Source organism: Equus caballus, chromosome 26, assembly GCF_041296265.1.
Source record: "Equus caballus isolate H_3958 breed thoroughbred chromosome 26, TB-T2T, whole genome shotgun sequence".
Lineage (NCBI taxonomy): Eukaryota > Metazoa > Chordata > Mammalia > Perissodactyla > Equidae > Equus > Equus caballus.
In genome coordinates this window covers 30544113-30560795 of record NC_091709.1, presented here as the reverse complement: position 1 = coordinate 30560795, position 16683 = coordinate 30544113, and the positions used below count along the sequence as shown (strand labels likewise).

Sequence of the window (16683 nt, the reverse complement as noted above, 5' to 3'; positions counted from 1 at the left end):
TACATTCTGCTTCAGCGGCCCAGGGTTCGTCAGTTGGAATCCCAGGTGCGGACATGGCACCGCTTGGCAAGCAATGCTGTGGTAGGCGTCCCACATATAAAGTAGAGGAAGATGGGCACTGATGTTAGCTCAGGGCCAGACTTCCTCAGCAAAAACAGGAGGATTGGCAGCAGATGTTAGCTCAGGGCTAATCTTCCTCAAAAAATAAAAGAATACTCATTTCAAATACTCCACCATTCAAATATTATAGATCTCTCCTAGAATAACGTTCTTTTAGCACATCTATTTATCTCATGACTTAGTTCATATAAGTTTTGATAGATTTTCTCAATTTTTAGTCATTAGCTATATCTGAGATGACTTAAGAGATGTTGTCCTGGAACAGAGAATGTTGTCTGCTAGATTCCCGTGGTTATAGGAAAGTGAAATGCCTGAGATCAACATTTATCTTCATCATCTTTGGTGCTGAATTCTGGAGACTACTTGACTTTGAACTTGCCTGCCTCTTAAATCTCTATGTATTAGTTGTCATTTTCTCTGCGTGAAACAGCCAAGTCTTTGAAGACCCATAAATCTAGATGATACTGATACTTTTGTGCATGCAGTGGAAAATTGCTTTACAAAAATATACGGAGCAGCTGCAAAGTCCAGATCCTGAGAATTTTTAATTAAAAAGCTGTAGTCTTTTAAATTGATTTTTAGTATAGTTTTTGTTATTTCTTTTTTTTACAAATACAGAGGATTTCAGGGGTTTTTTTTCTGTATTTTAGGGTTTTTTGTTATTGAGGCTCATGAGTACTCTAATAGATTTCTGTTATGTTATGATAGTATCTAGCAACTATTAGAATCTAAACAGTCTATAAATGCTTATATTATTACATATTGATAATAATTATGTAATATATCTATAATTATACATAACTTATTTATATATTATATATTTAAATATATATAAATACAATATATATGAATTTAGCAGTTTTAACATATCCTTAAAATGAAGTTCTTCAAAATGAAAGTTGACCTTTCTCTAGATTGACGATTTTTAGTATATGCATCAGCATCTTAGGAACAGCCCTTTTTCCTGTCACCAAATATAAATACTTAGTTCACTTGTTGGATCTGCCAATTTTTAGTGGGAAATTGGGCCATAGGGGGCAAAAGTATGGTCTTTAGAGCCACAAAAATCTTGGTTTATATCCTTCTTTCTCTGTTTTTTCCCTTCATGACCTTGAGCAGGTATCTTAACCTGGTCCATAAAATGCAGTTGACCATGGCTGATCTCACAGGCTGTGATGACAAATCAATTAAATGAGACAGATTTTATAAAGCACTTAATACAGGGTGGTATTGCACGTCAGCGGTAATGTTATCTGTTATCAGTGTACCTCAGTGGAAGCCATCATTCAGAGAGAGATGTTGAGCCTCTTTCACTAAGTGGGCCTAGAGTGGTGGTACAGGTGAATTGTTTAACTTGTGAGGGTATAAGATATTAAATTTCTCCGAAAATCACAATTTTAATTTCATTTCTATAGGAATGCCTATTTTCAATTCGTTAGCTAAATACATCTCCATCATTATTCCGTGGGTTCCCCTGCTCACACCTGAAAGTTCAGGTTCTGAATACACAAAGGGAGAATGTAAAATTTAAATATAAGACAAGAAATCAGTTTTTCACATTCCAATTAAGACATTTAACTTCTCTTTCAGTCCAATTTTGAGATTCTTTCTCTGAAGAATTCATAGGAGAATACTGCCACTCTGAACATTCTCGAAGCAGGAAATTGAAATATTTGTATTGCAAGACTTATGTCATCTATAAAGCAAAAGTAGTCTTCAATAGCTCCTTCCCCACAGATGCCCTTTGTTATTAACTGTTGGAGACCCCAAAGCATCTTGGGCAATATGTTTCTTTTCTTCTGTATTTTGTTCTTGTTCATAGCAACAGGGCATTTTCCCCGATTTTGCTGTGAACTTTTTAGGTTATTTTTTACATTCTCTTCAAATATAGTAGAAAATTCATTCCATCTTATTTTCCCCATAATTTCATGAAAACAGCGTGGGGAAGCTTGTCTTGTATCTTATACTATGAATTAATGCTAATAGACAATAAAGTATCTAATTAAAAACCCACATGGCAATTTGATGTAGTATTTTCTCATAGAACTTCTCTGTCAATAGTGCTTTATTCCAAGCCTCTTTTTTTTATGTGATCATGAAGAATGTCAGAAAAATCAATTCCTTCGGGATAAATAACAGGCTCTTAGAGTACAGAAATCAAGTTCTCTCATGTTTTGGAAATCCACAAGGTATGCAAGTCCACATCTGTCAATGCACCGATATTTTGCTTCCTTGATCTTTCTGTTCTTTATTTTACCTAGCTCAGGTATGAGCTGCACTTAAAAAATAAAAGCACCTTGACAGCAAATTGTACACTTGAAAAGGAAAAGGCAGCCATAGGTAGTAAGAATGTAAAATCGTTTTCTTCCAACAACAGGCACAGCTGCAGACTTTTCCTCTTGCATTCGGATCAGTGCATGAACTTATCTCAAGGAAATCCTGGGTGGACATCAAAGATGAGAAGAGGAAGCTCTATTTTCCTACAAAACAGATTAGCCTGGTTACTAAATTAGCATTACTTGCCAAGAATACTTTTTGCTACATTCAAAACATTATAATGTATACTCTCTTGGGATTTCTAGAGGGATTTAGGATATTCTTTGCTATTCGTGATGTGGGTTGGCCAGCAAAAGGCCCTGATTACCTGTGAGTTCTTTAATGGGATGGATCCTACCATTTCTGACGACAGAAGTCTTCTTTTCCTTTCTCCATTATGTACTTATTTTTGGCACTGTGCTTATGGCATGTGTACACAGGCATAAAATGTTATATATGCTTTTTCTCTCATACTATTTGAAAAATAGACAGTTTGAAATTTTATAACTTGCTTTCCCAAAAAACTAAAACCAGTGTGTTGAATTTAATGTTGGAAGACCTGGTTCAGGAAATATATGCCTTTTACAAATCATTGACATTTGTGCACATTAAATAAAATGACTTTCAGCCATTTCTCAGGAAAAGAAAAAAGACCAACTTCGTTTCACAGGGCCAGATTCCTGCAATAAACATGAACATTTATGTTTAACATACTACTGCGACAGATTGTTTGCATCTTAGTGAGAAGTCAAATATTATTGAGATAGGATGGAACATGATAACTTTGAATGTTTAAAATGTCAAGTATAGAAAAAACCCATAAAATATCTTATTAAATCTACATTTTAAAAAAGAACTGGTGATTTTAGATTCAAGTGTTTTTTCATTTTGTAGGTCATGAGAGAATGGGAAGAGGCAGAACGTCAAGCAAAGAACTTGCCTAAAGCTGATAAGAAAGCAGTTATCCAGGTAAAACCCGTTCTCCACCAAGCAGCATGAGCCAGCAGCCCCTGTTTATTGAGTGTCTACAAGTTTTCCATCTGCTGGATTGTTCATATTCCCATCCACTTGCACTGTTGCTACTCATTGTCTAGTAACTGAATTGCTTAAACCTTGCATTGTATCTGCTCCCAATTAACTCAAGTAATAATTCATTTCCATAAAATTCATATTGTTACTTGCAGTTTACTTTTTATCAATAATATATATTTTTCATTGCCATAATCTTCTGCTACTCCTTTCCTTTGCAAAAATTGCATGATAATTAGAATTTTTGACTGGAACTCCTCTCAAAATTGCCTTAAGTAAAGCGCCAGGTTATAATGGTCATTTAGTTAAAGTAGTTAAAGAGAGGAGTTTTTTTTAAATATGGAATGTAATTTAGAGTTTCAAGAATACGTAAATTTATACTGTGTTGTGGTTAGTCAAATCAATCTCCAGCAACCATATAAAAGAATGATTTGCAATGAGAAATTAGGGTTATGGGTGGAATGCAGGAAAGAGAGGTAACCCATAAAACATGCTGAATTAGTCAAAATGTTGAAATGACCATGAAACTTTTTAATAAAACAGCCTATCATCTAATTTAAAAGACTTAAATTTACTGCCTCACCCTACTTGTTCAGTTCCCAATTGACACGTGCCTGTATCTGTGTTGTCAGCATTTCCAGGAGAAAGTGGAATCTCTGGAACAGGAAGCGGCCAACGAGAGACAGCAGTTAGTAGAGACGCACATGGCCAGAGTGGAAGCCATGCTCAACGACCGCCGCCGCCTGGCTCTGGAGAACTACATCACCGCTCTGCAGGCTGTTCCCCCTCGGGTAGGTCTTGCCTCACTGCTCGCTTCAGAGCACAGCACAGACAGTAGGGGTGGGGGCATTGGAGACTGAAGGCCATGAGAAAGAAATCTGGAGAAATGCTGTGAGCACCATTATTCACAGGTTCGACCTCCTTCCATTCCCCTTGCAAGTTAAAGGGTCACTGGCAGCTGCCTCCACAGGGTCATCCCAGCACGACACATACTCCTACTTCTCCACAGAGGAGTTGGACGGGCGTACAGGGACTTACAATGCAAGACCTAACTTGATTTGATGCTCCTGAGGTGCTGACAATTCATGACATAGTTGAAGTCATGGCACCATAAAAGCTGGAAGGACTTTAGACATAACCTAGCTCAGCCCCCTCATCGTGTAAGTGATGTAACTGAGGTCAAGAAAAGTTGAGATTTTGCTGAGTTACAAGGCTTTTTAGTGGACCCACGGGAACTAGAAGTCAGATTTCCTGCTCAGAGCAGTGGCTAGTATTCTCTGTGGGGAATGACATGACGTCAGCAACGAGGACGCTTCTGTGTGGTTTTTAATGATTAATGCCCAGAAAGGCTTACCAAGCACTGCAGGAATAAATTTCCTCAGAGGCTTCCTGGGAGAGTTTACTGTGGATGTAGGGAATGTTCAGAGTATGAGTGTGGACATTGTGTACTTGTTCTATCCATTATTGAGCAAGGGATATTGAAATCCCTGATGGTAATTGTGGATTGGTCTATTTCTCATGTGATGCTATCAGGTTTTGTGTATTTTGAGGCTGTTTTTTGGTGCATAAACATTCAGGGTTGTTATGTCCTCTTGGACCCCCTTATCGTTATGAAATGGCCTTCTTTGTCCCTGGTAATATGCTTTGCTCTGAAATCTACTTTGTCTAATATTAATAAAGCTACTCCAACTTTCTTTTGATTAATGTTAGCATAGGGTAGCATATTTCATCTTTGTACTTTGTTTAACTGATTTGTGTTTATATTTGAAGTGTGTTTTTTATAGGCAGATGTAGTTGGATCTTGCTTTTTAATTGAGAAGACTGTATATTTAATGAAATTATTGATAGGGTATGTCTAAATCTATCATCTTGCTGTTTGTTTTCTTTATTCCATCTGTTCCTTGTTCCCTGTTTCCTCTTTTGCTATCTTTTGGACTAATTGAATATTTTTATGATTCTGTTTTATCATCTTTGTTGGCTTTTTAGCTATACGTCTTAATTTTGTTATTTTGGTGGTTGCTTTAGGGTTTATAGAAAACATTTTTAACTTTTCACAATGTTACTCTACCAGTACAAGTGATATTATACCGTTTCACATATATTACAAGAACCTTACGATAGAGTTCTTCCATTTCTCCTCTTCTAGTTTTTGGGCTGTTGCTGTCATACTTCCCTACTGCATTATTGTTATTTTTCCTTAAAGAGTCAGTTATCTTTTAAAGAGTTTTAAATAACAGGAAAACTATCTTATTTATTCACCCATGTAGTTACTATTTCCAGTATTCTTCATTCCTAGTGTAGATCCATTTGGAATCATTTTCCTTCTACCCAAAGGACTTCCTTTAAAACTTCTTTTAATGCATGTAGATTGGTGAAGGGTTCTTTTGCTTGGTATGTCTGAAAATTTCACCTTTGCTTTTGAAAGACATTTACGCTGGGTATAGAATTCTAGGATGAAGTTTTTTTGTTTTACTACTTTAAAGATGATTCTCCATTGTCTTATTTGCATTGTTTCTAACAAGAATACTGATATCATCCTTTCCTTTATGTCTCTGTAAATAACCTATCTTTTTTTAACTGACTGCTTTTAAGATTTTCTCTTTATCACTCTTTTCTGAGCAATTTGATTATGATGAACCGTGGTGTACTTCAGCCTGCTGTTAATCCCATTTGGCTATTTTTCATCTCATACATTGTAGTTTTCACATCTAGAAGTTCAGTGTGGGTTTCTGTTTGTTTTTTCAATATTTTCCATATCTTTACATAGCTTTTTGAACCTTTGCAATGCGTTATAGTTACTTTTAATATCCTTGGTTGCTACTTCTGACATCTGTATCACCTTTAGGTTGATTTTGATTGATTTTTCTTCATTATGTGTGGTATTTTCCTGCATCACTTCATGCCTAGTAATTTTTTATTGGATTTAGGACATTGTGAATTTTACCTTGTTGAATGCTGCATGTTTTTATACACCTATAAATATCCTTGAGCTTTGTTCTGGAATGTAGTTAAATTAGTTGGAAACAGTATGATCCTTTTGGGTTTTGCTTTTGAGAATTGTCAGCTGAGATCAGAGCAGTTATCAATCTCTGGCTAGTTATTCCCCGCTACTGAGGGAAGACCCTTCTGAAGTAATCTACCACAAAATGTTATTTTCCTGCCAGGATGAAGGGAACGGGTACTGTTCCTGACCCTTTGTGAACACCAGACACTGTTACCTCTAATACTTTTGGACGTATTTTTCCCCTGGCCTTCGTCAATTTCTTTCCCATGCATGTGCTGATATTATCACTCAGCTACATTCTCAAGGGGTACCATCTGCAAATATCTGGGCTCTCTCTGAGCCGCTCCCCCACCTCAAGTACTCTATCCTACAAACTGTTGCCACCTTGGTCTCTTCAGACTCTCATTCCACATCCTCAACTCTGGGAGTCCACCAGGCTCTCACTGGTTATCCCCACCTCGAGCCACAGCACAGAAGCTCAAGGCAGTAAGCTTGGGTAATCATAGAGCTCACCATATTGATTTCCCATTTCTCGGGGATCCCTGTCCTTCACCTGATGTCTGATATCTTGTGGAAACATTGTTTTATATATTTGGTCCATTTTCTTGTTTTGTTTTAGGCAGGCGGATAAATCTGATTACTGTTACTTGAATCTTAGCTAGAAGTGACAGACTATGTGTACATTATCTAACTAAACCAAAAGCTGCCCACTTACGCTGATTCTCCTCACCATTTTGATTTTTCTTTCTATGTTAAAGTTATAGCACAGAAAGCTGTGAGAAACCGTAAAAGAGCTTCTGGTACTTTTCCAGATAGTGAGATAGTATTGACCCTGTTCTACCAGTGACGTCACTGAGATTGGGTGGCTGGTCCAGGGTAACACTGCTAGTAAGGGACAGGATGGAGCTGTGACTCACAGTTGACCACTGTAGTGCCTTCTTGCTTGACCATACTTCCTCTCTGAACAAAAAGCTTTTGAAAAAGAATATTCACATTAGCATTTTAATTTTCTATTCAGAGAAAAATGTCTGTCTTACCACTGTTCAGTAAAATTTTGTTTATATCTCTTTGAGAAAAAAATTCCTTAGTTCTTCTCTTTTTCTACAGGATCTGCCTTTCAGGGTGTGGCCATTTGGATCATTTTGCCAGAGCAGGGCAGGGTGGTGGGTGTTGAGGCCAGACTCTTAATAGCTGACATTTAGTGAAGGGTTCAAGTTGGAAGTCCAATCTCTGATAGATCTTTGCTAAATGGTCATTAGAAGAGCTAAAAATAAGATGAGGACTGAATGGAGTCTTTACCAATTGCACATTTCAGATCTTTTGGTTTAGTCCCATCAGCCATGACAGGAAAGACAGTGACAAGAAGAAGGTTTGCCAAAGCTTCATGTATTATCAAAGGGACAATTTCAGAGTGCTCATAACCTTGCTTATTCTGGGCCTGTTGATCACTTCATATAGAATTAGACAACATATTTATTTGAAATAAAAATTTAAACCTTGGTTAGGGACAACTATTTTACTGTCCAAAAAGGTCAGATTGTTGTTGATTGATCCAAGCATTCCTGTTGAATTCTTACCTAGAAATGCATAAAACCTCTCCTATGTAATAAAAACTGGGCCTAGATAGTCACAGGCCTGCAGTCTTGTCATTACCTGCCGTTTTTATTAAGTTAACATCTTTGAGAGTTTTATTTAAATTTTCACGTATAGCTTAATATGACATTTAGCTCTGCACCTTGGAAAATGTGAGAAAATCCTAAATCCCTTCTTGAGGACTTTTATATATTGCTTTTGAAAGACATAAATCAAGAACTTGCCAGTTATTATCTGAGAAAGGTCTTACTTGTGCTGGAGCCATAAATAAATATTTCTGAGATCTCCCTCATACATAACACACTGCCTGGAAAATATGAAATATTCAGTAAATGTTAGTTGCCTGTAAGGAATGAATTAGTCAAAGTGTTTTTTCTATAAATTCTGTAGCTGATATCATGTCCAGAATAATTAACCCCTTACCCCAGACCAAATTCTACCATCCAGTCCCAGACATCCCAAACATGGGACTCTAAAACAACATGGACTATTTTCACAGTCTCTTTGAAGCTCAGATTTAATCCATGCTTTTATCTATGTTTTTGAACCCAAGTTTGGAAGTATCACGAGATGATGTTTTTGTGCAGCTAGAACTCCTTGCTCCACTGTGAATTTCATTTGTCACTCCTCATGTCTATGTGTGCTTTCTGTTCTGAATTTCCTTTTTAATTAATTACATGCCTACTGCCTGATATACTGAATGGCCAAACTGAAAGTACATTGTTTGACTCATAGTTAGAACTATATACCTATTTGGTATAAATAAATATTTCAACTATTATAATAGTTAAAACAGCTTTACTTTCTCCAGGAATAAAAATAAAATAGTTATGTCTTTGTGCTCAAGATAAACTCTTACTCTCTTGAGGGCGGGTGACTCTTCTAAGGACCAGCCCCTTCGACTTTTTCACTTCCCTGAAAGTTTCCTTGGAAAATCAAGGCTTTTTGTTTTTTCCCAGAAAAGTTAAAAATTTCTTTCCAGAGTTACATCACATGTGCTTAACTTCCATCACCCTTGGAGCCTCTGGCCACCAAACTTTACTACTTAAAGCTAAACTTGTCGTTTATCAACCAGCTCTCCATAGTCGCATCCTTGTAGTTTCTTACTTTATCTGAGTTCATATCCAGGCAACTCATGGCCTCATGAAATTTGAGCTAAATACTATCAGAGCCTCTTGTAATTGTCAGGGTTCTACTTCATAGATAGGGAAACGATCTATGCGATATGCCTGGCTAGTCAATATTCTCTGTAATCTGAAGAGAAAAAATAGACTTAAGTAGAATCCTGTACAGTTAAACCAATGTCTAGATAGGAATTTTCTGTTTAAAATCAACTTTCCATTGTTGGCTTAGGTCTGGAAAAGCTTAAGAGCTCCTAATTAGTAAGAATTGAAATGTTTTAAAGATGAGAGAGAAATAACCAAAATTTTCTTTGTAATTCTAAGATTTTTGGTGTCTTTACAAATACTTAATCTAAATCTTCTATTAGACGACATCGTATTTTCCTGACTTCAGCAACTTTTAAGCATTTTCTAAGTGGCAGTGAGCATAAAGGAACATTTTCATGTGTATCCATCCGTCTGTGTGCCATTAGTGTTGTTTGGCTTTTCCAATGTCTTATGATTGTATCCACTTGATCCACACTAAAATTAATTTCATGCTTATATCTACTGCTTCACACTCAGACTCTCTACATCTAACTGAGCAAAAATAATTTTGGCAGTTTCTTTAGTACCAGCACCCTTTCCTTTCTCATTTCTGAATAGTTCAGCCCAATGTTAAATTTTGCTGAGATTCCTGACAACTTCTTCATGGACTTCTTTGGTGGAATATTAACATCATGATTTGTGAGCTTATCATTAAGGAACATGATTGTTCCTACACTGAGATTTTGGTGGCTTCTCTTTGGTGAGTTCTAGTAGGTATTTGGTGAATTCTAGCAGCAAGGCAATAAATGTTCAGTAAGAAGCAGCAATCATTGGAGAAAAAGAAAACAGCAATTATTGGATGTTCAGTGGCAGGCAAACTAGTGATGGCCTGAGGAGATGCCAACTAAATCAGTCTTCAGCCAATGTGAATGTTGGTGTAACTATGTTTTCCAAAGCAAAACGAAATTGAGGTGCTAAACTTGGCTATTTTAGTTTTTATATGATATTGCTAACTGCCCTTTTCCCTACAACCCATCATTTTCTACTAATCACTTTTGGGCGCAAAATAAATATGAAGCATTTATGGAATGTATGTAGCTAGCATATATCTCTGAGTTAAATACATCTACATGTTAATATAATGGATGGTAAGTAAGTTAAAAATTATTTGTGATATGTGAAGGCATTGAGAGAGATGAATACTAAGATGTTTAAGACATTCTACCCTCAAGTTTTGAATATAATCAAAATTCTGTAACGCTGATCACAGTGTACTTAAAAGTTAAACACTGCTAGGTTGAAAATCATCAATGAGAAATATAAATAATTATCCTACACCTATGTATTTATTATTCACTCATCATTCATTTATTTTTAGTTGAGACTTGTATAAGTTAGTGAGTGAAGGGAACTCATTAACTTGAAAGCTTTTAAGGACAGACCCAGTAACAAAAGAGAATTTGCATTTATTGAACAAAATCCTATAACCTATGCTAAGTGGTTTGCATGCTATTTCGGTAAAGCCTCTCAGTACTTCCTCCTTACCTTGCTTTGAATCTTTACCAAGTTCAATAGACAGATCTCACTAGAGACGAGCAGGAAGTATGTAACCAGAGACACTAGTGTTTTCTGTTTTAATTGAATTAAGTTAAATGGAAAGTTAAGAAGTAGGTAGGAAAGGCATTAGCTTGAAAGCTGTCCTGTGCCTCTGAGACCATACTAATCACTCAGATTCCCTCTACAGCAGAGGCCCACCAAGTTACCACCTTCCAAGTTGAAATAACTCTTCATAGGATGCTGTCAAAACATATGACACCAGCATGTCGTGTTTCATTTCAGCAAAGATTGCATGGACATATTCATATGTTGATCTCTCTTTTCATTTCATCCTTGAAAGTGAAAGCCCATTATGAAAGTATAAATATTTAGTTTTTGTAGGTAGATGCATAGCACATGATTTAACAATCCAGTGGTGACTTACCTGTCCAACGTTACAGATATCTGCCCTATAGAACACAGGGCAGCAAAGGATCTTCTCCCTAGAAACATGTACGCACGCACACAGGATTACGCGTGGGTTTCAAGGAGTTCACTCAATTTGTGAAGCTCATCCCTGGGTCAGTTTAAAGATCCTAGGTTATACATGTATTTTTATAAGCTTTACCTTGAGTTTCCTTATGTTAATGTTTCTAAAAGGTCAAGGCATCGTCATTAGGTAGCGTATGAAGAGAGTGTGAAATTAAAAGAAATGTCAATGTACGTATCTTTGAACATGGTAACCAGTTAGAGGACTTGTGAAGCAAAAATGCCAAAATTCAAGTATGAATATGCAAAATTAAAGCATATTGTTATAAGTCTCTTTTAAAAAGTCAAGAATATGTCACAATTGGCATTTGTCGGATGATCAAACAATTTGACCCATCTTTCCAAAGATGTGTGGTGTTTGAAAACATCTTTTATTTATGATTTCTTCTGCAGTTCTGTAGGCTTTGCCTTCTGGGTTGCATTAATAATCCTGTTCATCGTTAAGAGCTTCAGCATGTTTTGCTGGTTGACTAAACAAGAATTGAAGGCACCCACATCCGAACAATTTCTGGGCCTTCTTTGGTGTCAGATCGGCTGAACTAAGCTCTGTATCCAGTGTATGCTAAAGTTGGTCCAAAAGCATAAATCATGGGGTTTGAGTCAGGTCCTAAATTTCAGTTTTGTATGCTGTCTTCACTAGTTTATAGCTGTGGTCTATGAAACTGAAGGAAAAATATTTCTTCTACTCTCGGTATTCTGACACCAAATATGGGGAGGGTTTCCCTCACATTAAATAATTCTGACACTAACTACCCATAGTTAGCGTAGACCCCACAGGTTATAGGCTCAGTCCTACAAGACTGCCCCCCACTTCAGAAGCCCATCACAAGTCCCAGATTTTCATCTCTACTTCTGACTCACCAGCTGTAAATCGTGGTTTCCCAGGACCCCCTTTTGGGGTTTGATAATTTATTAGAATGAAACTCACAGAACTCAGATAGGTGCTTTACTTAACCATTAGCAATTGATTATAAAGGTTAAAATTCAGGAACAGCCATATGGAAGAGATGCATAGGGCAGGGTGTGGGGTGAAGGGTGTGGAGCTTGCTTGCCCTCTCTGGATATGTCACACTCCTGGCACCTCAGTGTGTTCACAGGACAAGCAAGCTCTCCAAACCTCATTGTTTAGCATTTTTATGGAGGTTCTGTTAGGTAGGCATGACCAGTTAAGTCATTGCCCATTGGTGATTGAACCCAATCTCCAGCCTATCTCTCCGCTCTGGAGGTTGGAGAATGGGGCTGAAAGTTCCAACCCTCTAGTCACATGGTTGGTTCCTATAGCGACCAGTCCTGCTCATCCAAGAGTCACCTTCTGAGCATACAGAAAGACACTGGTCCCTCCAAGGGGTCTTAGAAGCTCTTGTGTCAGGAACCAGGGATGAAGACCAAATATAACAAAAGATGCTCCTGTCACCCAATCACTCACAAAATTACAAGAGTTTTAGGAGCTTTATGTCAGGAACTAGGGAAGGAGACCAAATATATTTCTTATTATGTCACAGTAACCAAAATAAATTGTTTCTGAGAACTAGAGAAATATCCCAGAAAAAATCATGAAACCTACCAGATTTGACAACAGGTCACTTATTTGTGAGTGACAAGATTAAAGCCACCCTTACTTTCTATATTTTATAGTGGAGTATAAACCACTGTCCTTAATGCCCAGGTTTGCCGTTTGTATAACCTGTAGCTTGGGCCAAGTGAGTTAATTAGAAGGATTCTTCCTCCTCCATCTGCAGTTTGAGGTTTCTTGTTCTAGTCTTTTACAATGAACATTCTTCTAGCTTTTGTTAGCCACAATTAGAGAAACAAAAGGAGTAATTGAAGGTTTAGATGAGATTGTGAGGTAGAAAGGACACCTTCCTCCCTATGAGAGAAAGATTATTAGGATAGCATATGTGGAAGCTTTGGTCCCATGTCCCTGTTAGGAAGTCATCTGCTTCCTTGTGGAGGAGAGAGAGGATGGGGGATAAATTTAGATTTGCCTCCATGCTGCTGTGTTCTGTTACAACACAAAGCTGGAGCCAAGTAGTAATCTGGATATGCTAGGAAGGAATGGAGAGGCAGCTACATCATCAAACCTTGAGAAACACTGAATGGGGGCAGGCTCAAGAATCTACTGTCATTTTCTCTGTTGCTCCCTCAAGACTTCTAGGTTCAAATTGGCATAGAATCGTCCTTTCCCTTCATACTCATTTTAAACTACAAAAATTATTTGTGTGCTCTTCTAAAGAAAGGAATGTGGATGAATTTTGCAGTGGACTTTAAAAATTAGCTCAACTCCTAGCTTTAAAGATGAACACAGCTGGATCCAAAGGCTCCCATGGAAGATTCCCGAATGTCAATTTTTTTTCAGATTTTTCCTGCAGCAGTGAGGGAGCGTGTGAAATGCTGGGGCCAACATGGAAAATAAACTCAGCTGAGACCATCTCAAGCAGAAAGGGGTTTAACTCTCTTAAGCGTGTTTTTTAAATCTGCACACAGGGATTTTTGTACATTCTGCATTTGTATGCTCAAGATTTCCTGAAATCTAACGTGTGGAACTGTGAAAATAATGGCCATGAACCTATTTGTGAAAACAGAGAGAATTGCTTTTTCTTGATAGGTGATTAACTTCCCCAGTCACAGGGTTGGAAACCACAAGGGTGCAATTTAATGCTCCAGGAAAGGGTTTTCTGAATAAGTCCCTTGTGACCTGGAGAGGTTCGGGTGCTCCCCATAAAACGACTCATTTACTTCCTTCTTCTTGGCAGGGTTATGCCCAGGGCTTTTAACAGCTCTTGACAGATCATTCCCTCCCATCAGGAAGTGGTTTAAGGCACAAGTGTCTATTATGATAAGTTGCCAGATTTCTAGATGGAGCATAAAGCTATGGAGTGGGACAATACAGCTGAATAGTCAAGTTTTAAGATACCTCTCACGTGAACTGGGGAATAAAAAGCTACACATTCAGACGTGATTGGCATTGAGTCAGTCAAATGTGTGTGATTGATCCTAAGTCCAGGGACACCAAATTTTTGAGACTGCATGAAAGAGCCGAGTGAACAAGGCAATACATATGAAAAGTGGGGAAATTAATTTTTTTTTAAATTACTTTCTAAGGGAAAGGCCATGAAATTTACTTCAAATTTACCTACATTAACCTGACAGCAAACCCAAACCATGGCACCTTTTGAAATTAGTTAAATGAATCTTCTTATTGACGCTAGTTTGAACATGCTGTAGAGTCTATTAAAAATTTTCTGGAAGGTATTTCCCATTAAAACAGCTCCCTAAAGGATCCCAGCCGTCTGGATGAATAGATCAAGTGGAGTTGTAAAATCAGTATATTTCAGGAAAATTGGGAATGCATCTCTTCTTAGTAGAGAGATGGTTATTTTCAACTCAGATCCCGTGAAGGATATATTGTACTGCTGGAACTACTTCTTAAATTATATTCAGCTCTAGGTTATTCATTAATTTAATTAACAAACATTTTTTAGCAACCAAATTGTGCCAGGAACTGTGTCAGCAGTTAGAGGTATGTTATACTCTTTTCCAAGAGGGGAAAATGGTTAATCTTCCAAAATGTAAGTCTTCTATTTTCTGGTTAAGTCTAAACCATTTTGGAAATACCTACTCTTAATCCTTTAAGAACTTTCTCTTGGAAATGATTTTATATAATACAGCATGATTGTGAAGTGAATTGAGTGCAAATTGAAAACTGCCACGTCCAGTGCAAATAGATACTTTGTAATTACAGGCTAAACACTCTTTCAGAAACAATAGTGACAATAAAAAGGATTGGATATAATTAGTCACCCTGGGACAGATCTTTTCCTTTTGTTGTCTCTGTTTTTTGCTATACGTTTTAATAAGATTGGCATCCAAAGCCACTATAAACGGTTTGTAGTATTAATATATACAATATCAAAATTATGAAATCAGGGAAATTGGGCAGGAAAACAAATGTTACTAGTGACAGAAGATGTAAAGACTTGAGAATGACTGAAATTATATGCATGGAAGTTAAACACGTTTCTTAATCTTTACTTACTATTAGTATCTTTATGATGAGCATGTGAATTCTTATGCTTATTTTTCTAACCATATGAATAATCCTGTCTTAAATATAAGTACTGTGACAATAGAAATAGCAGTTACTTTTAAGAGAACATATTTCATAGGGATACCAGGAATTTCTTTTCCAGTCATTTCTGTATGAATGTTTCTGTGTTTTTAATTAAAATTTTAAGAAGTTCATCTTTGTGGTAGCATAATGAAATAAAACTCCCTAAATGAGATTCCCTTTTATTCTGTGGTACAGGATACAGCTCTAGAAATAACTGGTTTTAAACCTTGGGAATTTTGTATTCTGGCCAGAAGTTGTAAAGGCAATTAGTTCTTTATTTGAATCAAATATGCACGAATCATATGCCAAAGACAGGGCTCTTTTTTTTTTTTTTTAACCTAATGCAAGTGAAAACATAAAAGCACAGGGAAATGTTTTCTGTTTTTCCTCCTTAACTAAAAGTAGTTTTTGTTTCAGAGGTGTAGACGTAACCGCCATTTTATTTGGTATGGTGTATCTGCCTACTCCAACATAAGAGCTAATCTACTTTTTTTTCATTTCTAATAATGATTCTTAGAAATGTGTTTACATGAATAAATCAACGAAGCAGAACCCTTTAATTCATTGATTGAGGGACCCTGTAATGTCTTCCTGAATTATCTCATGTCCCGGGGCATCGCCATTAGGAAGAAAAGACTTCTGTTTATATAGATGCGCACACAGTGTGTATCTGAGCTCACATAAACAATGATGAGGTCATAGCTTACTCTGGCCTCCTAGGACTCATTATTCTTGCAGGAGCTTTGTTCCCTGGTAGAGAGCGCAAAAGCCAGGCTGAGGCCTGGGGGCTCATGAGAGCCTTGTGTGCTCCTGTGTCATTGTCGAGCTCCAGAGATTCTGCGGGGAAAGTTAGGAATACATTTCTGAAGCTTATAAATAAATGTTGGTATTAAATGACATAAGCAATTTTAAACATATGAACACATTCACTATTTAATTATCCATGGATTTAGAACCAGAATCCATGTGTGTCACAAAAGCCTAACTTTTCACTAATACCTTTAATCTTTTTCCAGTAATCCTAAACAGATTAACGGAGTCCCTTCCTATCTTGCTATTTCTCCTCCCTACATCTGACATTTGAGCTAACGCAGAGCAGAGTGCCAAAAACCAAGGACAGTAATTGAGAGATTGAACAGGCTAAATCTGGTGGGTCTTCTACACAATTGAAAAAGCAGATATTAGCATGTCCCAAAAGAGTACTGTCTGAGCTTGTAAGAGCTAGAAATTCAGGCGAGAACTCCTGGAAGAGTTTCTTTTCTAACCATTCAGTCATT

General features: G+C 37.1%; 1 protein-coding gene across 7 annotated transcripts in view; it reads left to right on the top strand.

Moving 5' to 3' along the window:
• APP (amyloid beta precursor protein) overlaps nt 1-16683 on the top strand; it is a 254504-nt gene that overhangs the window by 174127 nt on the left and 63694 nt on the right. For all 7 annotated transcript variants that reach the window (XM_003364177.5, XM_003364171.5, XM_003364176.5 and 4 more), the window contains 2 exons: nt 3331-3405; nt 4098-4256. In XM_003364177.5, the coding sequence (XP_003364225.1) occupies nt 3331-3405; nt 4098-4256 (234 nt within the window). The remainder of the gene's footprint in view (nt 1-3330; nt 3406-4097; nt 4257-16683) is intronic.